The sequence below is a fragment of the Bos javanicus genome, chromosome 25 (assembly GCF_032452875.1).
Source record: "Bos javanicus breed banteng chromosome 25, ARS-OSU_banteng_1.0, whole genome shotgun sequence".
NCBI lineage: Eukaryota > Metazoa > Chordata > Mammalia > Artiodactyla > Bovidae > Bos > Bos javanicus.
The window spans coordinates 25,613,918-25,640,595 of record NC_083892.1 but is presented as its reverse complement, the minus strand read 5'-3'; the positions used below and the strand labels follow the sequence as shown (position 1 = coordinate 25,640,595).

General features: G+C 42.6%; 1 protein-coding gene across 2 annotated transcripts in view; it reads left to right on the top strand.

Moving 5' to 3' along the window:
- Positions 1-26,678, top strand: part of XPO6 (exportin 6) — a 106,589-nt gene that overhangs the window by 34,449 nt on the left and 45,462 nt on the right. For both annotated transcript variants that reach the window (XM_061401499.1, XM_061401498.1), the window contains exons 2-8: positions 1,712-1,802; positions 4,797-4,909; positions 5,869-6,066; positions 9,471-9,630; positions 11,576-11,653; positions 20,780-21,233; positions 24,495-24,621. In XM_061401499.1, coding sequence (XP_061257483.1) covers positions 1,712-1,802; positions 4,797-4,909; positions 5,869-6,066; positions 9,471-9,630; positions 11,576-11,653; positions 20,780-21,233; positions 24,495-24,621 — 1,221 coding nt within the window. The remainder of the gene's footprint in view (positions 1-1,711; positions 1,803-4,796; positions 4,910-5,868; positions 6,067-9,470; positions 9,631-11,575; positions 11,654-20,779; positions 21,234-24,494; positions 24,622-26,678) is intronic.

Genomic DNA, 26,678 nt, shown 5'->3' with positions numbered 1-26,678 from the left:
GCCTGGCACTGCTTGAACGTGGCCCCGTGTGCTGTACGGCGTGTTTACATGTGCTGGTTGGTGTAGATGGGCTGATACAGCCTGATTCAGCCTGTATCATTAGTACCAGTCCTAAGAAGTGCTGGTTCACCCACAGAAATGGCCCGAGTTCCTCAGTCTCCTCCAAAGCCAGTTACCAAGTAGAGGCCCCTGCTAATACTGCAGTTTGATACATGACACATTTGAATGTGGACTTGTTTTAAATGCAGTTTTTAGACAAATATCTGTTTATTTGTTTGGCTGTGATGGGTCTTATTTGCGGCAGGCGGGATCTTCCGTCGTGGCGCACAGACTCTCTAGTTGTGATACAAGGGCTCCAGAGCCCATGGGCTCAGTAGTTGGCGACCCAAGGGCTGGCAGCAGAATCTTAGTTCCCTGACTAGGGATCAAACCTGTATTCCCTGCATTGCAAGGTGTATTCTTTACCACTGGACCACCAGGAAAGTTCCCTTAAAATGCAGTTTTAATGGTCAGCTCTCACTCTGGAGGTAGTGGAGAGGATATGGGAAAGGTGGGTGGAAAGGAGGAAATTAATAGACGATTAAGAAATCAAAACTGCTGTAGTCTCCTGATCATCTCATGGTAGATTAATGCCAGTGAAGATTCACAAAGGGCCTGCCAGCGCTCACCTTGTCGTAGACTGGTTATGTGAGGAGTGTAGACTCAAGTTCATTGCTGTGCTTGATGTTCCTGCCTTCAGTAAGAGAAGAGGAAGTGGGTTTGGGGTTCCGCATGGAAAAGGGAGAGGAGGAGCCCTGGGGGAGCCTCGGGCCCCTCTCTTCTCATTCTCCACTGGAGTGGTTCAGTTGAGAGTAGGGCTCTCTGCGGGTCTGTAGTTGGGTTCTCTGCGGGTCTGTAGTTGGGAGGTGCTCTTATTTTGAGTCCTTGCTCTGCTTGGCTCTTAGCTGCACCTTAATCTCTGTTGGCGGCTCATGTGAGATTGAGAGTTGAGGGATCATGTTTGGCTCCTGAAGTCCCTTTGAAAACCCCCAGAAATCCATGCGGCAGTTTGACGACAGTTGTTCTGAGTCAGAATATGGCCAGTAGTCTCTGGTGGCTCATATTACGGTAAAGAATCCACCTGCAATGAGGGAGACCCAGGTTTGAGTCCTGGGTCAGGAACATCCCCTGGAGAAGGGAATGGCTACCTACTCTAGTATTCTTGCCTGGAGAATTTCATGGACAGAGGAACATGGCGGGCTACAGTCCATGGAGTCTCAAAGAGTTGGACGCAACTGAGCGACTGTCACTAACACACGCAGTTCAGACATGGGGCAGATATATTGATGACGAATAGTCTATAAAGCACCCTAACCTCCCTGAATCTCTTCACTCTACCTGTTCAGTCTAAAATAAATCAGGGACTGTTAATTTGCTTTTAATATGTTTCCAGAATTAAATTTTAAATTATTGCTCCCTTTTTCCTTAGCATAAATAATTGAAAATTAATTGCACAGTAGTATGAATATATACAGTATTCTAAAGCTTTGGGCACTGAGCCAAGTGGGAAATTCCCTGCAATTTTTCTGGCTTATATCATGCATCTGAAGAATGTTGACAAGATGTTTTGAGGAAGTAAATTACTATGACTGTTGAATGTGACCTGGACGGAACTGAGGAGCATAGAACTGAAAATACAGTTGCTGATTTTTTTTTCAAATTCCTTTGTTAGGCATCTGAAGAAGCCTCTCTCAGGGCATTGGAAAGTCTGATGACAGAGTTTTTCCATGACTGTACAACCAATGAAAGGAAACGTGAGATAGGTAAGTGGAGTGTTGAATTGTAAAGAGTCATTTATAACGAACAGACCCCAGAGGGCAGGAAGGAGTTGGTACTCTCGACTGGTCAAGCCTGAATCTTTCCCCTTGAGTTCTGGCTTGTTTTTGCTCCAGTCCTGCTGGTCAGTGACTGGTGGGATCTATAAACCTAGCTGCAATGGATGTAGTCAGCAGAGCCCACTTTAATCCAGAGTGATGGATTTTCTTTCCTTTGGCCATATGTGGAAACCCTTTCTCCTGCTTTGCTCTTGATTTCAGCAGTGTTGAACTTTTACAAGAAGTCTGTGACTTAATTAAAAAAAAAAACTCATAAAAAGCATTAAAACAATCATACTTTTGGTGTGTAGAAGTCTAGCTGAAATCTTACCTAGTGCCCAGAGATCCTTTAACGGGTGTTACCCCCAGTTCTTGCTTTTTCCTTATCGCCACTGTTATTCCTCTCCTTCTGCAACTTTTGTTGAACAAAAGCTTCAAACAACAGAGAGATGTACGTATGATAACTTCAGGTCTTCTGGGAATCTCAGCGCCTTCTAGAACCTCTTTCTAAATTTTATATTCATCTGCATGCACGATATTCATTAAAGCATGCTGTACATTAGAAGGGTATTCAAGTGTGAGATCTCTGCTTCAGAGCCATGCTGTACTTTGGTCCTAGAGTAGTCTTTCTCTCTGTGTCTCCAAGTCCTGAACTTGAAGATGAAAACTGTTTTTCCTGATCCAAACCGGCAGGCCTGCCCCTGCATGTCTGGCTGCTCTGCACTGACCTTCATTGCTTTTACTTCCTTGGAGGCCTTTTTCTGTGTCTGCAGGACTCTGTAGAGCCATTTCTCTGGCCCATGTGGCTTCTCTAAGTTATGTTAGCCAGCTCAGGCCGATTTCTGCCTTTGGTCCAAAGCTTGATTAGGGTTAGGATTTTCAGGTGGCCAGTCAGTGAAGCTTTGGCTGCAGCATCCTTTGAGCATCACATCAGCTCCTGGGAGATGCACCTTCTTATCGCTTTTCATTTTAAACGAGGTGGTCTCTTTTGGACCTCCCCTGTATATGCCTTTCTCTTCTAAGGAAGTGTGCTATAGGGAACCAGAGCATTTATCAGTGGGGGATACTGACAGAAGCTGGGCCCAGTGGATGGTCAGGCACCTGGCTCAGAAGACCCCCTTTGCTTGCTCCCCTAGGTTCCCTTATTACTCAGTTGTGTTGATGCAACTCCTGCTCCCAGAGTGAGCCCCTTATTAGTTTTATGCTACCAAAGTACCTTACAGTAAAAACATCATTGGTGATTTTTACCAAAGGAGGTGAAGGATCTTTCCCTTAAATCAATCTGTTATATATTCCAACACAGATTTCTCTGTAGTCCTGTTTTTAGCTTATAATGGACATGTTTTTGTTTTTCTCTTAAATTTCAGTTTGCAGTGCAAATGTTATTCATCTTCAGTGTTCATGCATTAAAAGTGGTATCATTTTAGCATGTTTGTATTCTAATCTGATTTTAAAGTAGTTTTAAATAACCAGATGCTACAAATGTCTAATTTAAATGCTGGCTAAAGGGAATCCGGGGGCTCAGTAACAGGCATGCCTTAGTTCAGTTCTCTTTGTACCTAGTCTCCGTAGCTTTATTTGAGTGTGTGGGCTGCAACCACTTCTTGCTTCTTTTTTGATATCTTAGAATAAATTACAGTCTTTCCAGGCTAGGTGGGGAAAAGGAAGGAGACCTTTTATTATAGGGGCCCCACCCATCCTCCACCAGAAATGTGTTATTAGTGCTCTAGAGACAGAGCTGATAGCAGGGAGCCTCTGGAGACAGATTGGTCATTTTTAAAAGTGGAGAAGGCTGAAGCATCAATGAGGAGCAGGGATTCACTTGGGCTTAGACTCAGCGGGTTAGTGATAGAGTCTAGAACAGAGCCCAGAGCTCCTCATTTCCAGTCAGAGGTTATTGTCTCTGGTTGGACTTCACCTCTGGGGTACATGGAAGGTTTGCCTGATTATTGTAAGAAGGCACCATACGCTTGCTTCTCTGGGATTTGTAATGAGACTGCCCTGGTGCATTTAGCCTCAGTGGTGGGGCGCTGGCAGAGCAGTGACTGTAGGATCAGGATGGGCTGCTGTGCTCGCTGCTTTTCCAGGGGATTTTGAGAATCTCTCGGGGTCATAGCCTTTGTATTTTTACCCACTTTGTGTTATATTTTATGACACACACAGCATAAAATATGACTTATGGGCAGCATGTCTCGAAGCACGGTGATAGACTCTTAATGGTGCTGTCTGTCCAGCAGCCTCAGGAGGAAGAAAACCATTTCCAAGTGATTTGAGGTAGACAGGGTTCCTGGAAACTCCCATGGTTGTTACTCTTTATTTACCGACTTCCAACTCTTTGGGTGGTGTTTTAAAATAAAACCAACTCACATGAAGGGAGTTAGCCATCTTGAATTCTCTTCCATTTTTTCCAGTCCTGTATTTATAACATTAGTCTTAATTTTTCTTTTCTTATTCTAGCTGTCATTGTGTGTGTGTAATTGTATGTAAGAATAGTGTTGAGTGAGTGGCGTGGATATATCTATCTTAATCTATCTTTCTATCTATCTAGATATATGTGTGTATAGCTGTACCCCAGAGGAAGTAAGTTACCAATCAGCCATCATTTATAAGGCAAAAATGATATTCTTACAGTTATCTATCCGCTCACTAGGTTAAGCACTTCAACAGTGAAAGTTTCTCTGCCTAAGAAAGTGTCCATAGCTAGGTTATTTATTGGTATTTTAGACTCAGTGTTCATGGTCACCTTAGGGTCAGAAAAATATTGTATGCTTTGTCCTTTCTATCTTAAAGAGTCAGCTGGATATTGTAGTTTTTTGTTTTTTTTTTTTTTGGTGTCATTGCTTTGTGTGGAGAGAGGCATTTAAAAAAATAATAGGACAACCCAGCCTTGTATTAATTTCATGTGTTTTCATAGCTTTTTTTGTTGCTGTTTAACTTTTCCAGAGGAACTTCTTAATAACTTTGCTCAGCAAATAGGAGCCTGGAGATTCTGCTTGTATTTTCTCTCCAGCACTAGGAACGACTATGTAATGATGTACAGTTTAACGGTTTTTGAGGTAAGTTGTCAGATACTTCTATACTATTCTGAAGAGTATTTTGTAGTCACATTGCCTTGTCCTTGGCGCTGGACTTCACTTTTGATGTGTACATGGTTGGGGAATAAGCGCAGGGACTTCTTCCCACGTGCTGCCTTTGTCAGGATTCTCTCTCCTTGACTCCAGAAGGTAAGATGGGGTAAGGTTGGGAGGTCTTCTGTCGTAACATATAATTTTCTCTTCCCTGTTATTATTTAAAAGAGATAATGAAAGAAAAGCAGTTTGGGAGGAGGAATGTTACCATTATACCATCCCAACCACAGAAATCTTCATTTATGTCGACTCTCTTCCAATCATTGTCTTCCAGTGCATACTTTTTAAAAAAAATGTAATTGTAAATCACATTGCTCATGCCACGTGCACTGGCCCCTCCCTCCCTGCACTTGCCTTTATGTGATACTCCTGTAAGTGATCATGCCTTTACTCACCAAACTGCTCTCCTGCCCCTACGTTACAGCTGTCTCTGCCATTGTTTTTTAACAGAGACAGTAGTGTAATCGAAAGTTTTTGTACCTGCCCTTTTTTGTTTCCATTAGATTATGTTGCCAGTTTTCTCAGAAATGAAGTTGTTGTATCATAGAATTTGAATATTATTGTCATTGCCAAATTGCTCCAAGCCTTTGTTTGAAAGCCGAGTTTCTTGTTTGAGGGAGACAGCTGCTGTGGGATGAAAGTCAGTTTGTTCTGTGTTAGTTGCTAAGTTGTGTCCAACTCTTGCGACCCCATGGAGTGTAGCCTGTCAGGCTCCTCTTTCCGTGGGATTTCCCAGGCAAGAATACTTGAGTAGGTTGCCGTTTCTGGCTCCAGGGGATCTTCCCGACCCAGGGATTGAACTTGCGTCTCCTGCATTGGCAGGTGGATTCTTTCCCACTTAGCCAGCAGTAGATTGTTAACTTAAAAGACGTGTGCTTGTTTTTCAGAACCTGATCAATAAAATGTGGCTTGGGGTCCCATCTCAGGATAAGATGGAAATCCGTAGCTGCCTGCCCAAACTCCTCTTGGCTCACCACAAAACCTTACCTTACTTCATCCGGAATAAGCTCTGCAAAGTGATTGTTGACATTGGCCGTCAAGATTGGCCCATGTTCTACCATGACTTTTTTACTAACATTTTACAGGTAAGGAGATACTTAGGGAAACTTGATCTTGCAAATAATTTGTTTGTAGGAGTGATTCTTTTCTGTCTGGAAGAGGCATTTTAAGACTTTTTTAGACCTGCAGTGGTGAGGGCTCTGTGGGGTTGATTAGCTCATTCCCTTAAGCTTTGTTCTCCAGATGGGTTGTACATTGGTGCAGTGGAGAAGGTGGGGGATGGGGAGCCCCAATTGCTGTGCTAACCTCTCGTGAAATTTTGTCCAGCAAATATTGGAAGCCCTGTTGGGTGCCGCTCTAGGTGTTGGGTGCCAGGATGAAGTTATAGTTTAGTGGGAAGATTGCTATGCAAGTAATAATTACCCCACAATATGTAACGACAGCAGTGTAGTATGCAGAGTGTGGTGGTGACACGGCATTTAGACTCATGGAGCTGAGTGTTGAGTTTCCAGTGTTGCTGGTGATGCGAGGTGGTGAAGTGGTAGAATTAGAGGCTGGGCTGATGGGCAGGGCCAGGGCAGGAAGGGCCTTGCTCTCGCAGAGGGCATCGGTGTTTGATTCACAGTCCTTTCTTGAGGACTGAGGAAAAGTTTGGAAAAGGGAGACAATGTGGTCACAGTTTTATGCTGGAGTGACGGTTCTAGCAACAGTGTGAACTCTGGGTGGCAGAAGGGCGAGGTAGGAATGGAGGCTAGGAAGGCTGCTGCTGGAGACATCGAGTGAACTGAGGGGCCTCAGCCGAGCTGGGGCTTGCCTGGTGAACCTTGGTGGGGAGCGGAGGAGGCGGAATCACGAGGTTTTGGGCAGGGACTGGGTTGTGAGGATGGGGGGAGGAGGAAGCTAGACTGCCTTCCAGGTTTCTGGCTCAGATGGTAGATTTTCCAGGCCAGGGATGGAGGAGGAGGAAATGGGTTTGGGTAGAAGATGGTGTGTTCAGTTTCGCAGAGAATACATTTAAGATTTGTATGTTGCTTCTGCGTCCATCAAGTGAGACATTAGGAAATGTGGATCTGGGTTCAGGATTTGGAAATCATCAGGGAATAGATGGGCCCTAAAAGCCAAGGGGGAGATGCTTTCTTTCTTTGACTCCTGTGATAAAGTTGGAAGTGTTTTTATATTATTGAGGCAGTCTTGGGTGTGCAGAAAATGGGTATCATGTACAGATTATAGCAATAACAGTCTTTGAAAATTGGTTATAGTCTCAGTGACTACAGGTTCAGAATTTTCCTGAACAGTAGCACTTTCTAATGTTTGACTGCTTCTCCCTACAAACCATTTGAATGATACAGCAATTAAAAAAAACAGCAGCAGCATCCATCTTGCTTTTCTCAGATTGCCTCTCAAAGTGGCACAGCAGTTCTTCACTCAGTACTATTTTGTTTTGTATGGTGATTCATGTGTCTAGAGATTTATTGCATTGGTATTGTAAAGAAAATTCATGCATCGGTTAAAATTTTTTTTCTGAGATTAGCATTTAACGTTTTGTTTTTGGTCTTTGTTGCTGCATGTAGGCTTTCTCTGGTTGCAGTGAGTGAGGCCTTCTCTCTAGGTGACGATGTGTGGGCTCCTCATTGCCGTGGCTTCTCTTATTACCGAGCACGGGCTCTAGGCTGTTTGGGCTTCTGTAGTTGTGGCACATGGGCTTAGTTGCCCCACAGCATGTGGGAATCTTCCCGAAACAGGAATCGAACCTGTGTCCTCTGCGTTGGCAGGCAGATTATTAACCACTGGACCACTAGGAGCATCCAGATGCATGCATTTAGTAAACTGTTTTCTGAATACCAGCCACGTATCAATACGAATAACTAAGCACGTCATGGGGGGATATGCTGCTGCTGCTGCTGCTAAGTCGATTCAGTCGTGTCCGACTCTTTGCGACCCCAGAGATGGCAGCCCACCAGGCTCCCCCATCCCTGGGATTCTCCAGGCAAGAACACTGGAGTGGGTTGCCATTTCCTTCTCCAATGCATGAAAGGGAAGTTGTTCAGTCATGTCCGACTCTTAGTGACCCCATGGACTGCAGCCTACCAGGCTCCACCATCCATGGGATTTTCCAGGCAAGAGTACTGGAGTGGGGTGCCATTGCCTTCTCCTATGGGGGGATATAGTAGTGAACAAATAGCCACCTTCATGGAGTTTATAATCCCAAGGGGGAAGTGTCAGTAAGCAATAAGCAAATAATAAGCAAATAACTTCTTTCAGGTAGTTAATAAAAGTGTTGTGCACAAACTAAATATCGGGTGAAGAGAAGGAAATATCAGGGGTATTATTTAGAGGGATAATCCTGAAAGCCGTTTCTGTGAAGCAGACATCTGAGCAGAAACCTGAGTGGAGGTGATGGAGGGAGTCATGTAGGCATCCAGGGAACAGGAACAGTGTTGTAGGCAGAGGGAATAACCGTGCAAAAGACCTGAGGAGGGCAGCAGGCAGGAGCCTGGAGTTGGGGCTTAAGAGGCGAGAGGCTTGCTGGCTCTCTGACACACTTGCCTTCTCTCCAAGTTGGAAAGAACTTGTGGTTACTCTCCATGTTCTCTAAGAGGGAGCCGGGAAGTCCACGGAGATGGAAAGGACCCGGAAGGGGGGCGGTCTGAGTGGTTGCCTTTGTGGGTTGGTCAGTGGTGTGTCTTGTGTGAAGCAGCAATGGAACGTGAGGCAGACAGAGAGCCGAGTCTTGTCGGCAGCAATGAGGATGACCCCTGGCTCGAGACAGTGCCTGCGGGATCATTTTCTTTGATGAAGAACAGACATTACCTGTCTGCCCATGAGATTTAATTAATGATTGTAAATGAGAATTTGGAAGAGCCCTTTTAGGTCAGGTGCTCATGGAGATTCCAAAAGGGTAGCTGTCTTCCTCTCTTCCCCACTACCTCCCTCTGCCCACCCTTCATAAATGACTCCTTTCACCTTTTGCAGTCCTCATGGCTTCGAAACACCCCTTTGTGGAAGGGACACTGAACCAGGAGGTGGTGATTTTTGTTCCAAATTACCTTGACTTTAGCAACTCCTGCCACTTTTGTGAGACTCCATTTCTTTCCTTGTAAAATGTGAGAATTGGACTAAGTGATCTTTAAAATTCTTTCCAGTTGTCTTATTCTCTGCTTATCCTTGCATGACAACCAGTCAGAGGCATGAAAGCCATGTCAAAAACCATTGGTGCTCCATTGCTGACATTTCTGATAATGATGATAAATTTCTTCAGGTATGAGTAAACAAGATCAAACTGGTTCTGGAATCAACTTCACCATTATACCATCTTCTGATTAAACCATCTGAAAGATTGTTTTTTTTGCCTTAGTATCCACAGGGGTCCTGAAACCAGCCCCCTGAGGATACCAAGGAACAACTGTACTTAGCTGGTTTACCATTAGTTAGCCTTCTTTGTGCCTTAATTAGCCAGACACTCTGCTCAGAGCTGACTTTTTCCTGGCAGTTGATCCAGTCCCCCGTGACAACTCCCCTTGGGCTGATCATGTTGAAGACAACTTCGGAAGAGTTGGCTTGTCCCCGTGAGGACCTCAGCGTGGCTCGGAAGGAGGAGCTGCGGAAGCTCCTGCTGGACCAGGTGCAGACGGTGCTCGGGCTGCTGACAGGTGAGTGGCTGGGTGGCGCCAGATGGCAGAGTTCTGCCTGCAGACGCCCGAGTGTGGCCCTGGAACTCAGAGTTCTTGAGCTTTAGCTATTACCGAGACGGAGCGTGAAGACAGAAAGAATGTGATGCCGTAGTCCCAGCACCCAGCCCAGTGTCTGGCACATGGGAGGAACTAAAAAAAAATGTTTGTAATTTATTTTCCTTTTAAAGTCTCCCGTTACTTGAACTTGATGATAGCTGTGATTAATGAGATACAGACAGGGTCATGGGAAGGTGACTGAAATACTGATGACTGCATTAAAAGTAAGGCAGGTGGCAGGCACTTTATTTAAGACAATTTGAATTTAAATCACTAGAAGTTGGAGGAGGAAGATGTGAACATTTCAAATACGGAGCAGGGAAGTGAGCCCAGGTGTGGAGTTGGAGCTCAGTGCGCCAGGTTGGAGCTGTATATGGCGTTTGTTTTGTCATCTGGTCTGTTGTACTAGAGCCTTGTGATGATGAGCGAAGAGTAACAACAAATAGAAAGCAAACTGCAGAATGAGAGAGGACGACAAGGAAGAGAGTGGAGCCCTGGTGTCTTGAGGGCAGCAGGGTGAAGGCCATGCCTGCTGAGCTACTGGTGGACCTGCGGGTTCCGAGACACCTGTGGCTCTGGGCTGTGCCAGGCGGTGAGGCCAAGCCACGCTGCTGGAGAAAATAGTGTAGGGAAGGGAAGGGTTTTATTTCTAGCTCTTTGACCCAGGCTGCTTCTTGGATGTCTAGGAACTTTATTTTTTTTGGCATGTGTTAACAGAAGTGGTTAGCATGTGGTGGGCACTTAAAATTGGTTGTCAGAGTGCTTGATTAAAAACTAAACTTGTCACTCTCCCCGCCCCCTGCCCCCTCATCCTTCCCCAAATCTCTAGGAGGAAACCCAGACCTCAGAGCATTTATTCATTGAAGGATATTTATTGACACCCGCAATTAGATGTTAACTTTCTAAAGTTAGGGACCATGTCTGATATCTGTGTCCTACTTGTGTGGACATTGAAGTTTTTGAATCAAGATGTCATTCACGTATCATAAAATCTACCATTTTAAAGTGTAACAGCTCAGTGATTTTTAACAGACTCACAAGGCTGCACTACTAGCGTGCTGTCTAGAATGTTTTTGTCACCCCCGACCCTGTTACCTCTCAATGGATTTTCCTATTTAGACTTTTCACAAAGATGGAATCAGAATACATGATCTTTTATGTCTGGCTTCTTTTACTTAGCATGATACGTTCAAAGTTTTCCACGTTGTAATATTAAATGTTTTGAGAACAAAATGTTTTCAAAAGCTTTTATGATCTTATTATGTACCAGGTTCTGTAAGGAGATACAAAGAGTGCTGAAACATAGTCCCTGCCCTCTTGTAGTGTGTGCGCTACTAGCGGAGAAAGATAATGCGTTAAGAGTAAGAGTTATGGTAGTCATGTTTCATGTGCAGGCAAAACTGAGCAGGGAAGACTTCCCGGAGGAGGTGACAGCTGAGTGAAATTCTGACAGATAGGTAGCAGTTAGTCTGGTGAAAGGTCAGGTTGGATTGGAAGGCGGAGAGCAGGTCAGAGATTGAGAAGGAGGTCACATGATGAAGGAACAGCTAACAGTGCAGTGTGGTGAAGCCTGTGCGTGGGGTGCAGGTGAGGCCAGATTTGGAGAGCAAAGGCCTATGCCGAGATTGCGTGGGATGGCACTTACGTCTGGTGAGGAACTTGAGAAGATTGGTGGCTGCTTTGTGGGAGAAAATACATTGAGTTTGGAATATCCAGTGGTGGTGTTCAGAAAAAGCAGCTGGAGAGAGGGACAGATTTTTAAATACTGATGTTGGATCAGAGATATCAATACATCATTTTTCTAAATCTGACTTTTATATGTTGAGTTTTATTTCTCTGTTCAACTCAGTGTCTCCTTTCCTGGCAGGTATCTTGGAGACTGTCTGGGACAAACACAGCGTGACTGCTGCCACCCCACCACCATCCCCGACCTCAGGAGAAAGCGGTATGGTCTGCAGCACACACGTGTTCCTCTTTTTAACTGCGTTTGGGGGTCTCAACAGGGTAACAAATGCTTATCTGTGCCATATACAGATGTAGATTCTTCCTTAATCTATTTTTGGCCTCTCTGCCCTTGTCCTCTGAGTAGCTGTCTTTCTTACTTCTTAGTTCCTTATAAGTACTTTCTAATATAATATTCTGAACAACATAGTTTGTTTTTCCTTGCCTATCAGGGAGATGGGACCTTCAGACTATGACTGCTGTCCCTCCTGGCCTTTTCTTTTTCCTTTTTCTTAAATTCCTTGGCTGTGTGGTTCCTGCTGAGGTTGGTATGAACCTGTGGGCATGACAGGTCTGCTCTGCAGGCCTGCAGGGGTCAGGTCATAGGAAGTGGGTGGCAGCCTGAAGGAGCTGGCATGAGCCTGTAAAGTGTTTTCTTCTCCATGGGCTCAGGGAAAAGTCATGTTGGTCTGGATGGATTGGGGTCCAGCGTGTAGAGATCAGCACACCTTACTTCAGTTCAGATTCATTTGATACAGTGTGGATGTATTTGCAGTGCCCATTGAATAGTTTATTGGTGGCTTAGTATTGTCCCTAGTATTAATATCTGTTTCGAAAGTCAGAGTGCAGTTCACCTAAAAATGGCTCCTTTCAAGGATGGATGGAAAGAGGAAATTGTGTCTGAGCAGGAACTTTTAGTTTCTAAACGGCTTCTGTTTACACCAAGTGATCACAAATGCTTTTCAAGTAGAGTACATCCTGTGAAGTGCGCACACTTCTTCCTCTACTGTAAAGGTTGATGTGGCTAATGAGAAATGTTTCCTCATCTTTCTCTTCTACCTCAAGGAAATAGGCTGTTGAAATTGGACAGCTCTAAGCTCTAGTGGTTTCATGTAGCCTGTTGTTAATATGTGGAAGTTGAAATTCTTGCAGTTACTGTAGAATTGAAAATATATAGAGGTTGAATTGAAAATGTAATTGAAGTTCTGAGGACTGCTCACAGTTTACTAACTTATTCCAATTCTATTTATCATACTTGGATTAAAAACTGTTAAGAGTCTTTTGTCATACTTCTTAGATAAAAACTGTTACAGAGTTCTAGAGGATATTAGAAGCCTATAAGAAATTGAATTTTATTTTTATTTGGTGGCAAACGTTCATTTTCAAAGTGGATATCTGAGGTGACTTAGCAGATTAATATTTTGAAATATTAAATGATTAAAGAAATTGCAAAGATGGAGAGATCTGATTTTATGAATAGATACCTTGAAATCTCTTGCAATTTGGCTGATCTTAAAATTTGACCTTTTGGGAATTCCCTGGCAGTCCAGTGGTTAGGACTCTGCTCTCACTGTGGAGGACCCAGGCTCAGCCCCTGCTTGGTAAGATCCTATAAGCCTCGAGGTGTGGCAAAAAATAAAATCTCATTTCAATAGAAATTTGCTAAAGTCAGTTCTTTAGATGGTTGAATGCTAGCTTAGTGTCATGGCTAAGTGAATAGCAGCAGTTTACTTTAGTAAAACTTGTTTTTCTGAGATTGTTTTCCAGTACCAAAAGCTGTGAGTTTTAGTTGACTTCTTTAGGTACATGTTCTGAGCTAACTCAGTTTATACTTTGATAGACTTATTTTCTGGAGGTCAGGTTGGGTAATATTAGATAATACAAATAATAAATGCTTGCCTAGGTTTTGTTTATGAGGTTAGGTGAAATAAGATAAGAACTCAGTTAACATTTCCATATAAATAAAACCTTAAAATATGATGCATACTTTTTTGAGAGTTGCCTCTTAGGCACTATTACAGTTTTTGAAGTTTTGAATTGTAGTATTTGAGACAAAGCAAAATAATTGAGACTAGTGGGAGGATGGACCAAGGAGTTAAGTAAATTTTTAAGCTGGCACACTTCCTCTTCAAGGGGAAAAGAATTACATGTTCACTTGTTAACTCTTTTTCTCTTTATGACAGTTGCAGGTGAAGTCATCAGGTCTTGCTTCACTGTTTGGGCAATATTGATGATTTAATCAACTTCTGTTTTGCTCAACTGCCTTTGTGCCCTTAAGACCCAGTTAAGTGGTAAAACTTCTAGAAAATTCTTTAGCTCTCTTGACTATTAGTTCAGTTTTATGGAGGAAATTCCTTCTGAGAAACTGTGGGGCCCAGTGAGTAGATCAGATAATTCCTAAACACACTCTGTGAGCAGTCCCTGCCAGACTTTCACTGCCCTGCCCAACTGCCCATCAGACTTGGCCCTGTGAGCTTTTGGTCTCTTTTTTCATATACTTTTTTGTAATACCATTTTCTGTCTGATCATTTTGAAAGAATAAAACCCAGGGACTAGTCCCTGCAACAACTACTCTTAACAGTATGGAGGTAGAAAAAGTTTTGACGAGTATATGTAGTTAATTTCTCAGAATGCTGCTGCTGCTGCTGCTGCTAAGTCGCTTCAGTCGTGTCTGACTCTGTGCGACCCCATAGACGGCAGCCCACCAGGCTGCCCCATCCCTGGGATTCTCCAGGCAAGAACACTAGAGTGGGTTGCCATTTCCTTCTCCAATGCATGAAAGTGAAAAGTGAAAGTGAAGTGGCTCAGTCGTGTCCGACTCTTGGCGGCCTCATGGACCACAGCCTACCAGACTCCTCCGTCCATGGGATTTTCCAGACAAGAGTACTGGAGTGGGGTGCCATTGCCTTTTCTGAATTTCTCAGAATAGTTCCCCCAAATTGTTGACTCATCTCCTAAACTCACCTCACCAGTCCATAATCCTGTGAAGTCAATGGTGGTTTTATAGCTCATTTACTAAAAAGGAAGCTGGGGTTCATAGTGGTGGTGGGGGGTAACTTGCCAGAGGTCACATCACCAGTGGAGGGTTGCAGTGATGTGAACCATCATTCCAAGTTGAGGTGCACTGTCTCCTGAGTTGCTGTCTCAGTACCAAATGTTCAGCACTTCTGCCCGCCTCCTCCTTCCCGGGTGGAGTCCTGGCTCTGACGCTTACTCAGTTTACCTTCTCTGCCCTTGGATGTGCTCGTAGAAGAGCGACGTGCTCTGGGGAGCGAGGGAGGGGAGGTGGGTGTGCCCCATCTGCATGCTGCGGTTCAGCTTCCTTCTGTACTCGTGCAGCCCCAGCCCTCTTCCTTAGTTACTCTCCTCTTGTCCTCGCTTGGGGGTGGGGAAGAAGTGGCCAAAATGGAATTACATAAATACTGTAGTTTTGAACTAGCTTTGATTGTTCTGTAGTAAAAATTAAGGGGCCATATTGTCCTTGCCCACATGGTGTTTAGTTTTAAATATGTGCGTTCAGTCATGACTAAGTTGCTTCAGTCGTGTCTGACTCTCTGCGACCCTATGGACTCTAGCCCACAAGGCTCCTCTGTCTATGGGGATTCTCCAGGCAAGAATAATGGAGTGGGTTGCCATGCCCTCCTCCAGGGCATCTTCCTGACCCAGGGATTGAAGCCAGATCTCATTTGTCTTCTGCATTGGCAGACGTGTTCTTTACCACTGGAGCCACCTGGGAAGCCCAGTTTTAAATATAGACCTGTACATATGCTGTCGATGGAAAGATTTTAGGTAAAGGTGTCCTAGAGGGCCTGAATTGATTGTGAGCAGTTTATACCTTCCTGTTTTTTTCCCCCAAATTCTTTACAAGTTGCACAGGTTCATGCACTTGCATATCTTCTCACCTGTAGGAAAAATGGGACTTGTTATCACAACTCTTAGGATCTTGTTTCCTCCTTCCAAGGGTTTCTTGAAAAGAATTCCTCCTCATTTTACTGGACTGAGGCTACAGTTAGGTCAGAGGTTCTCAGTTGGGGTGGTTTTGCCCTGCAGGGGATATTTGGCATTGTGGAGAAATTTTTTTTTTTTTAAAAGAAAAAGAGCATTACTGGCATCTGGTGAGTAGAGGCCAGGGATGCTGGTAAATATCCTACAATACATAGAACAACAACAAAGAATTAGCCAACCTCAGATGTGAGTAGTGCTGAGGCTGAGAAACACCTAGAAAAGGTAGAATGGAATAGAAAACGTGGAATTTCAGTAAGGAAGAAAATGAAGAAGCTGAGGAGATCTTTTCATAAAAGCCCATTTACAAGTGTTCCAACCATGTCTGAGGTATTCCCAAGTTAGTAAATGCCCCAGAGTAGCTCACATACTACTTTGGGGCTGGGTACCTGTTGCTGCTGGTGCCTGGCCCATTTCAGGGACGAGGAGGTCACTGACAGGTTTTTGTATAATCAAGGAGGTAGCTTGTAAAGCCTTAGCTTTGCTTTGGAAATGCTGCAGCATGAAGCAGTGTATCTGTTCTGTGGTGACTCCTACACTGGGATTCAAGTAACAGTTTTGTTATAAACTCTTCTTTGATTTACTAAAATTCCCCTGAAGATTGAGAGTTGAGTAAAATATTTTTACCGAGAAACAACATTAAAAGATACTTGTTTTGACAGGGGAGAAAAATCAGAGATCGTCCTGTATCGTTATCAGTAGGTTGTGTTTACCTTTGCATAATCCTGGTCAGTCTTTGTCCTTGTGCCGGTATCTTTTCTGTAGTTTCGGTCATGGTGGACACACACTGTTTTACATATGACTTTAGATCTTCTATACTTTTCTATATTTGAACATTAGTTTTCTGACTGTTCATTTTTCCTGGCTGCATAATCTTTCCTGACCTGGCTTCTGGGAAGGAGCATAGGCTTTGGGAATACTAAGGCCCAAAGCCTTAGTTTTAGCTAGACCTGGGTTTTAGTTTCAACTCTGCCTCTAACTGAGGAACATGGGGGAAATGCCTAAATTATCTGTGTTTTAGTTATTCTAAATCCCCCTGGAATCCCATTCTGGAAAAATTCTGAGCTGAAGAATAGGGCCGCCTTTTTTGTTTTGAAAGCCAGAATTTATTTCTTTTCCAGAAGGTTCAAGAGGCTTTAAAAAAGGCCCAGGGTCCCAAAGATGTCTGGGTGTAATTTAAGATCATACTGAGGTGGTGCTGATTGGTTCTTCCATTGCTAAAGCCTTAGTTTGATCCTGGTTGATAAATGCTCTGATAATTTTAAGAGTTGGGTAATGGTGATTTCCTTTGACTTTGGCATCTTTTATAAACGGCTGTTCCATGATCCATGTTCCATGTTCCATGATGAAAGAAGTAATACCAGAAATAGTCATTGATAGAGAGTAGGTTGTGTGACTCAGGTGGATAGCCACCACAGCAATCAAAATAATTAATCCAGTAACAAACTGAAATGTTTGCAGATTCTTCTTGAACATCCTTCTGCATTATTCTCTGAAGCCAGGTCTTCTGATTATCAGCTTGGGTAGCTGAGATCACGATGAGTCTCATCTGGTATCGGATGCAGCTCTTTCAGAACAGAAACCAGCAAATACCTTTCAGAATAGATGCCAGGGGACAACTGTTTAATCTGGTTTTAACAGTGGAAATTAAAGTCCTTATTAATAAATCACAAAAGCCTCATTTTAATGGCTGAGGAGATTGAGGCTGAGAAAGGTTAACTACTCTGTTCATATTAATCCAACATTAATATAAGGTGGCAGGTCTCAGTAGGTCTGGGGACCTGTGGAGGTCACCCCCAAACCCTTTCAGGGTCCCAGAGATCAACCATGTTTTCATAAAAATTGTTGAGACATGGTTTGTCATTTTTATTCTCACTCTTATGAGTGTACTGAAAAACATGTTCGTTCAGATTCTGCATTGCAGTTAACCTTTAAGAAATCGGTGCTTTTCAAATTTTATTATTAGAGTAGCTGCCATTATCTGAAAAGGCCACTAAAATACTTCATTCTCTTTCAGTTTTATTATCTGTAAAGCTGGGTTCTCTTCATATATGTCAGTAAAACAACACAGTACAACCGACTGAGTACAGAAGCAGATGAGAGAATCTAGCTGTCTTCTTTCAAAAGTGTGATAATCACTCAGTCGTATCTGACTGTCTGCGAGCCAGTGGACTGTAGCCTGCCAGGTTCGTCTGTCCATGGAATTCTCCAGTCAGGAATACTGGAATGGGTAGCCATTCCCCAGAGTCAGACTTTTATCTCCTTTATTGCAGGCAGACTCTTTACTATCTGAGTCACCAGGGAAGCGCCTCATTTTCCTTTAAGCCACAGAGTAAAGAGAGTTCCAAAAATGTAAAAACAGTGCTATTTTTCACGTTAACGTTTTATAGGGCAAAATATAATCTTTTTTGTTTAAAAACGTTATTTATGATAACAGGTAAATAGGCTTAATTATTATTAAATGAATTAAATATTTGAAAAATTTCCAGCTTTAATTTCTAATGACAAATATCAATAGAAATAACCAATATAAACATGTTTTTGGTGTCTTCAATGATTTTTAAGAGTGTAAAGACTTCTAAGACCCCAAAATATGAAAACTGCTGCTAAGGTAAAAAAATATTTAGAATGTAAAAGTTTATCCAGTATTCCACCTTCCAGATATAGCATCATTTCAGACCTCTCTTTCTACATAGATATAAGGATAGAGTAAATAAAATAATTTTGTCCTGAATAAAAGGACAAAATGGCATCATAACACATATATTTATTTATTTTTTAAAGAAAAGTTACTTATTTTTTATTTTTGGACTCCTGGGTCTTCATTGTTATGCCCGAACTTGACCTCGTCGTGGTGCTTGGGCTTCTCATTCTCGTGGCCTCTCTCGTTGCGGAGCACAGCTCCAGGCGCACAAGCTTCAGTGGTCGCGGCTCACGTGCTTAGTTACTCTGCGGCATGTGGAGTCTTCTGGGACCAGGGGTCAAACCCTTGTCCCTTGCATTGGCAGGTGGATACTCAACCACTGGACCGCCAGGGAAGTCCTATTTTTATTTTTTGATAAAGGCTTTTAAATTTTAGTTTTACTTGAATTTAAGAGAAAGTACTAAATGGAAGTAATTGCTGACTGTGAGACGTTTTTCCACAAGGAATATTAGTTTGTAAAAGATATCTCCAAGGATAAGGAAAAAAAAGATTATGAAAACAAATTTCTGACTACATGTTTTAATTTTAGTCCATATGTTTTGACTTAATGCTTGTGAAAGACAAGAAAGTTAGCTAGCACAGCCTTCTATAATTCTTCCATTTGTTGAGTCTTGATTCTAGATTTAATCCAGTACTCCCTTTGCCACAGCTTCTCCATTCCGTAATTCTTCATTTTTGTTTCTCTCTTTATTTACGTGGTTTCTTTGTTCATTATTCTCCCTAAGAATTTGTCAATATATTATTTGAGTTTTTGCACGTTTGAAAGGAGACCTTTGGGCTTAAGTCACTCTTTGGCCCAGAACTTGCGACGGCGCGCCTCTGCTTTTGGCTTTGAATGTTACTGTGAATCTGGATTCAGGGCTTTCTTCCTTGTGTATGCGCTTTTGTTGCCTTCATTCCTTCTTTATTCCTAAAGTTTTTGTATTGTTTACTCCTTACTTTTTTTCTTGGGGTAGAATAAGCCTTTTTATTTTATAAAGTCTCATCTTTATTTCAGGAAGACTTCTTGTTATAGTTACTGAATGTCTTTTTTTTTTGTCTTTTCTAAAATCGTTTTATAGGCATCTCTCCACCCCCAGTTTCATTTTGTGTGATTTCCTTTGGTGTTTAGTTCAGTGCTCCTCAAAACTAGTAAGCAAGCATAAGAATCACCTGGAGAGCTGGTACAAGCACAGCTTCCTCACCCTCCTAGGTTCTGGCTCAGTGGGAGTGGGTGGCGCCTGATCATTGGTGTCTCTGATGGTATCATAACCATCATTGGCATCTTGGTATCAAGCTCCCAGGTTATGTTGATGCAGGTCCACAGACCTCACCTTGACTAGCCCAGTTGTTTTAAATTTTTGGTCCTCGGGCCTGTTTATTCTCTCTCTCTCTTTTTAAATTGAGATGTTTAATATAACTGACATGTAACACTGTTAGTGTTAGTTTTAGGTGCATAATGTAATAATTTGTATATATTTTGCAGAATGATCACCACATTCTGATCTATCAACAGTAAATCTATTAACACCCATTACCACACATAGTTACAAATACTTTTCTTGGGATGAAAACTTACTTTATACTCTCAGCAGCATTCAAATATAGAATATAGTATTGTAAACTATAGTCACCATACTGTACATCACATCCCCTCCCCAGGGCTTATTTATCTTACAGCTGGAAGTTTGTACCTTTTTACTGCTCTCAGCCTGTTTGACCCACCCTCAGCTTCTGTACTCTTAAGGATTATTGAGGTCCTCAAAGAGCTTTATGAGTTTTATCTATTGATATCAAAACTGAGAAAATTTAGAAATATTTATTAATCCTTTTTTGGGAGGTGTCATTATATATAAATTCATCTTGGTTTTATAGTGTATTGTTGTAATAGTACTACTGTTATATTTGTGCACATTTCAGAACATTATGAGATTTTATGACGGCTCTCCATTGTGGGTCACAGGCTTTCTCTGGTTGCGGTGAGAGGGAGTAGGGTCTCTGGTTGCCGTGCATGAGTGTTTTTTGTTGTGGCACAAGGGCTTCTCTGGTTGTGGAGCATGGGCTCTAGAGTTCACGGGCTCAGCAGTTGTGGCCCTTGGGTTATTTGTTTGTGGTTATGTAGCCTGAGTTGCCCCGAGGCATGGGGTATTTTAGTTTCCTGATCAGGGCTTGAACCCATGTCCCCTGCATTCTTTTTTTATTGGAATATAGTCGATTTACATATTAATTCTTTTAAAAGTAACTGTACTGAACTCAGTACATATAAACAAATAATATATCTTAATGAAAAAATAACTTTCCAAAGCGATCAGAAATTTTTACTTAGAGTGGAGTTATTTTATAGTTTGTAAATCTCTAACATATAGCTTAATAATAGATAGCTTTTGCTTTTTCTTGCTAGTGGAATGTAGCCTCTGGAGAGCTCTGTTTTACACTTGAGAGATAATAAAAATGAGAGGGGAAAATAGCATTCTTTTAAAAATACTGTGAATTTGTGAACCCCCAAAGGGAGTTCCTGGGGACTCTTAGGAGTCCCCGGACCAAACTTTGAGAACTTCTGCTTTGTACTAATGCTTTGTTTTTTTGTTTTTTAAGGAGAATTCTTTCTTAAGTTGGTTTGTAAGAGATTTGATGGCGTGTATCTTAAAGTCTTTTGTATTTCAGGTGACTTACTGAGTAACCTGTTGCAGAGTCCTAGCTCAGCCAAACTGTTGAATCAGCCAATCCCCATTCTTGATGCGGAGAGTGAGTATATCTGTTCCCTGGCCTTGGAGTGCCTGGCCCATCTCTTCAGTTGGATTCCTCTGTCTGCCAGCATCACCCCGTCCCTCCTTACCACCATCTTCCACTTTGCGCGCTTTGGCTGTGACATCCGGGCCAGAAAGATGGCATCAGTTAACGGCAGCAGCCAGAACTGTGTGTTGGGTCAAGAGCGAGGCCGGCTGGGGGTCCTGGCCATGTCCTGCATCAATGAACTCATGTCCAAGAACTGTGTGCCTATGGAATTTGAGGAGTACTTACTGCGTATGTTCCAGCAGACTTTCTACCTCCTTCAGAAAATCACCAAGGATAACAATGCCCACACAGTGAAGAGCAGGCTAGAAGAACTCGATGAGAGGTAATGACAACAGGTGTGGCTTCGGCTGTGCCCCAAGAACGGGCCTTGACTGTTGATCACGTTGTGCTGCATAGTGTCCGTAATCCTCTTTGGTTTCAGAATCTGGGGCTCCTGGTGAGGAATGGAGAGGTAGGTATGTACCAGTAAGTCTGAGCTTAGCCACAAGGGCTCGGGTGGTTAAGGGAAATAAGTTGAGGAGGAAAAGCGATTGTACATTGTACAGGTTGGTTGTCTTCTTTGCCCGTCCATCTCCTGTCCTCCCTTCCTCCCTCGTCCGCCCTCTTCCTCACTCTTTGCCTGCAGGTCTGAGGTGGTGCAGGAGCGGGGACCGCTGCTCCGGCAGAGCCAAGCACAGGAGAGGAGGCCCGTGGAGGTACAGGAGTTACACTCGCCTTTCCTCGCTTGGTGTTGCTTGTTGGTTCTCACTGTTTGACTTTTCCCAAATGAACGTCGTGCACTGTATAGGGATGTTGTCACAATTGTAAGTTTACACCGCTGGCAAGGTTTCCTCAGAAGAGAGGGGGATGTTCCTGTGGGCAGACATCTGTGTTTCTTGGTTACTGTCCTCTTGAAAGCAGCCTAAAGTCACTTCACCTGTCTTTGTTAAGAACTCAGATGACTCCACAGTGAGCTGAGGCACAGTCTCATTGTTTATTTCCGTTAGAGATGATAACATTTATGAATGTTACAGTGTTCATTAATGTGATGCTACTGCTGTGTAAAAACAAGGGAAGATTGGAAGCGTATATATCAAGAACATTTTGTTGACCATTCAGAAAGTTTCAAGCAAATAAATTGTATTGAATTAGTAAATATTTCTAGATTGCCTGGGAGCAAAAGTCGTTAGTATTTCAATTAATTTTCCGTGGTTTGTTTTTGTTGTTAAGCTATGCAGAGTTAAGCCATTTCCTTTTCCTTAGAGTAAGCAGTGGGATATAAAGTCAAGTGCCTAGAGTCAAGACAGTTCTAGTCCTTTTTAAATTTAGCAAGTTTCACAAGTTTTTCTAAAGTTGAAAAAAATTGGTATGTAAGATTATTTTGGTTTGGTTCATCATGAACAAGCTTTCTGTGAAAGTTTCTTCGTATATTCACAAAGGAACTCATAATCTGATATGGTAATATGTGGGTTTATTTTGCATTATTTGATAATGGCTTTCTATCTGAATTCAAAGGTATCAGCTTTCAAACACACAACTGTATATGTTTATATCCTTTGTAGCTTTGGTTAAGTAAGGCTGTATCTTCATATGGTTGAAAAAACTTAACAGTTAACCTAGCAGCTTACACCAGCCATCAAATAGATATCAGTTGTTTTGACTTTTACTTTTAGTCTAATGTCTGTTACGGCTTACATTTGGGTGGTATAAAAATGTCATCATGGATGATGTATACTGATTTTGTCACATGTAACTTTTGTGCTCTTGGTTTTATATTTTAATCCTGTGCTTCCTCTTGCCCTGTGAAAGCTGAGAGGTGCCTGGAAGCAGAAAGGTGACATGAACAATACTGTGTGCTTGCTTCCTGGCTCTTGGGTCCCTTCCCCCTAATTCTAAACAGCTAAGTCCTTTCTCAGTTGTTTAGGAGCTACTTAACCCCAGGTTTCTTGCCTCTGTTCTCCTGCTTTTTTTCCTAACTTTCTACTGCTCATTGGCACCTGTACCAGAAGGTGGGCAAGGGAAAGAAAATGAGGTGAAATAAAATCTGAGTGTCAGCTGCCAAACAGTCTTGCCTGTATTCTTTTTAAAAATTGAGTTGGAGATGAAAATAAAATGAGATTGTGTGTTACATGACCTACGACTTTTCTTTCTTCTTTTATGGGTGGTAGGGAATTGAGTACAGCTTCCTGAAGAGCAGTAAAATGGTTGACAGCTTTGAATAACCACGTCAAAATGTAATAAGCAGAGCAAGGAATGAAGAGTTCCTGCTCTTGAGTCTGAGTGATTGAAGGCTTCAGAGAGAAGTTCTTTTGTACTTTCCCATCTCTAAGAACAGTTGATTGGTGCCTTACTGTTTTTTAAGTGTTTGGCCCCATGATCCTTATCAAACAAAGTAATTTTTTTTTTAAAGCTTCAGATAAACTTGCCTGTGTGTGGCGGCCACACAGACAGATTGGTCACCCTCAGGTGCTAGGTCCCAGAAGCAATTTGGGACGTTTATTGATGGGCCAGTTTTGCTCTTCTCAGGACTAGTCTTCTTCCCCTTTATTATCTAATATATCTTTGCTTTAAACAAAAAAGCCAGCTTCTTGCAGTTAGGACTTTCAGAATTGCTTTTAGTCAACATAATTTTTGGCTAAGGCCAGGTTTACCTTTTTTTAATCAGTCTCTGAAATGTGAATTATGGAGGTACACCCATCTCATTTTCTAATCACCTTTTGGTATTGAGGGGCTTATAATGACAGTTTCTGAAATGTGAGAGTGATGACGTGCTGTGTATTTAATAACAGACATCTCTTATCCTTACAGCTGTGACCCACACTCCTCTGTGAAATGATTTTTGAATACACATGAATTGGGAACTCCCTGTGATGTGAAAAGAAAAGAGCACTGGATTGGGAGTGGATGGTGGTCCCATTCTTCCATGAGCTGGCTGAGTGACCTTGGGCCAGTCACTTTGTCTCTCTGGGCCTCATCTGTAATATGAAGCATCACTAAATTGTCCCTGAGTCTTGTCCAGCTCGAACAGCCCTCCTCCCTTACTTCTGAAATTTTTTAGAGTGGATTGGGATGTGCTATGTTTAATTAGCACTAGAGCTAGAGGGTGGGGAAAAACCCGAACATTCGGTTGCAAGCTTGAATAGATCTTACCTGGATGCCACGCCTTTTGTATAGCCTTGCTTTGTTTTGGGGTTTTTAGCACATTTGTTTTAATATTTTGGCCTCTTAGCAAAGAAAACCAGCCCTCCAGACGTGCCACATTGAAATGACAGCAGATCCGCCCGTCGACCTTTTCAGTACCATTTCCTTTCCCTTTAATTGGGTCATCACACTGAGTTAGCAAATGTGAGGATGCTAGCTTATAAGATGCCTTAGTAGATGGTGTCTGAGGATTAAAGTTGCTTTTCTGCTGTGTTTCAGGTGGTAATGGAATGGAGGGTTGCCTGACCTGTAGGTAATTGTTGCAGGCCTTTATATTTTTAACTGAAAATATGTTATAAATCTGTATAGTTTTGTACTGAAGAAATTTGGATTGAATTGAATTCTCCTCTAAGGAGGTGACTGCGTTTCTCACTGTCGCCTTTTGTCTTCTTGTCTTCTCTAGCTACATCGAGAAGTTTACTGACTTTCTGCGGCTCTTTGTGAGCGTTCACCTAAGGAGAATCGAGTCCTACTCCCAGTTCCCTGTGGTGGAGTTTTTGACACTTTTGTTCAAGTACACATTTCATCAGGTAAAGCACTGGAATGGCCCATATCCATCCCTTTCCCACCCAAGAAGCCCACTTTGTTATATTGAGGAGAAAGGACATTATTGTATTTTGCGAACATTTACTAGTGCTTACTATATGAAGATGAACCCCTTTATCCTTCATAACAGCCCTCTGAGGTAGGTGTTATTATCATCCCCATCTTACAGATAAACAAACTGAGGCACAAAGAATAATTTGCTGAGGGTCTTAGAGTTGGTAAGCAGTGTAGCCACAATTTGAACCCACAGGGCCTGCAGCTGTAGTCTGTAGCTGTCACTAAGCCTTCCCACAAGGAGACGGTAGGTAGTGCGGCTCTCAAGAGTTCAGTTTTGGTGGATCCAGTTGTTCCCCCCATTCTGCAGTTGTTTTTTGAGCTCCTATTGTATTTCCTCTTAAGCCAAGTCCTTTCTCTTCATTAGAATTTAGATTCTGGTCACCCAGTATTTTTTATTTCTGTATATATTTTAGCAACTTTATTGAGATAGAATTCACTTGTTAAGAAATTCACCCGTTGTAATTGTACAATTCAGCGGTGTTCAGTAGACGCATGGACTTGGGCAGCCGTCATCGCAGTGCTGTTTTGGATCTTTCAGTCATGCCCTTTCACTTGTGCTCATTTGCATGTCTTTTTTTTCCCTTTTGTATAATTGTCTTTATTTGTTTTAACTTTATTTTGTTTTGGGGTATAGATGATAAACAATGTTGTAATAGTTTCAGGTGGACAGCATGGAGACTCAGTGACCCATAAATACGTATCCATTCTCCCCCCAGGCTGCCCTCCCATCCAGGCTGCCATGTAACGTTGAGCAGAGTTCCCTGTGCTATACAGTAGGTCCTTGTTGCGTGTCCTTTTTAAAATGAGCTTTTTGGGGAGTTCCCTGGTGGTTAGGATTCTGGGCTTTCACTGCCATGGCCTGGGTTCAATCTCTGGTCAGGGGAATTGAGGTTCCGCAAACCTCAAGGTGCAGACTTCCCTGCTCCCCTCCAGAGCTTTTTGTTGAAGGGTTACACACCTAAAGAAGTGTGCAAATCATACGTGTACAGCTTCATGAGGTTTCCCAAAATGAACAAAGATTTCCCAGGTAACCACCACCCAAGTCAAGAAATAGAATGTTACCAGAATCGCCCTCATGTCCTTCCCAGATCCTCCCCAGTGCTGACTTTAGCAGCTCAGATTAGTTGTGCCTGTTTTAGAACGCCTCTAAATGGAAGCATACAATGTAGATTTGTTTGACTTTCTTCATTCAGCATTATGTTTTTCATCTGTGTTGTGTGTGGCAGGAGTTTTTCTCACTGTTTTATAGGAAGTCATTAGAAGCCGTGTCACTGTTGATTTGGGCTACTTCCGGTTTCTGGTGGTCATGAATCATGCAGCAGACGTTTTTGTGCCTGCCTTTGGTGACATGCATAACTCCTTCTGTTGGTGTGTACTAGGGATGGAACTGCTAGGTCAGGGAGGGCATCTGATTTTATAACTAGTCATTTTGGTAGTTTGAAACATGTTGTAACTTCATGAGGCTAGAGGAGAGGCAAGGGTGGAGGCCGGGAGGGGTGTGTGAATGTAATAGGGGATTTGGAAGGGCATGGGTGGAGGAGGAGGAGGTTAAAGAATTGATGAGATGTCTGATAGAGGGGCCAATGAGCGCAGAGCTAGGAGGAAGCCAGCTGAGCTCACCAGGGCTAAGATGGGACAGAGAGGTGATGCGATACAGGAGGGTGAGGATGTAGGAGAGAAATATCAGAAATGGGAGAAACTGGAAAGAGAATCAGGAGAGAAGGAAGGCTTTGATTGATACTGTAGAGTAAGTGCAGTAGATGTGAGAGAGAAGGAACCAGTGCTGGGGGCAGAAAGAAGGGGTTTATTTGGGAAAACAGAATGGAATGTCGTATAGCTTTGCTCTCTATGTAAAATGGGATCTTTTAAAGATACATGTTATAGAAGGAAGCTTAAAAAAATGTTTTAAGTATGCATGTCTAATGACTACTTCTTTGAGTGTTTGAGCTCTGGTTATTTCTAATAGGCCTCTGTCCTTGGACAT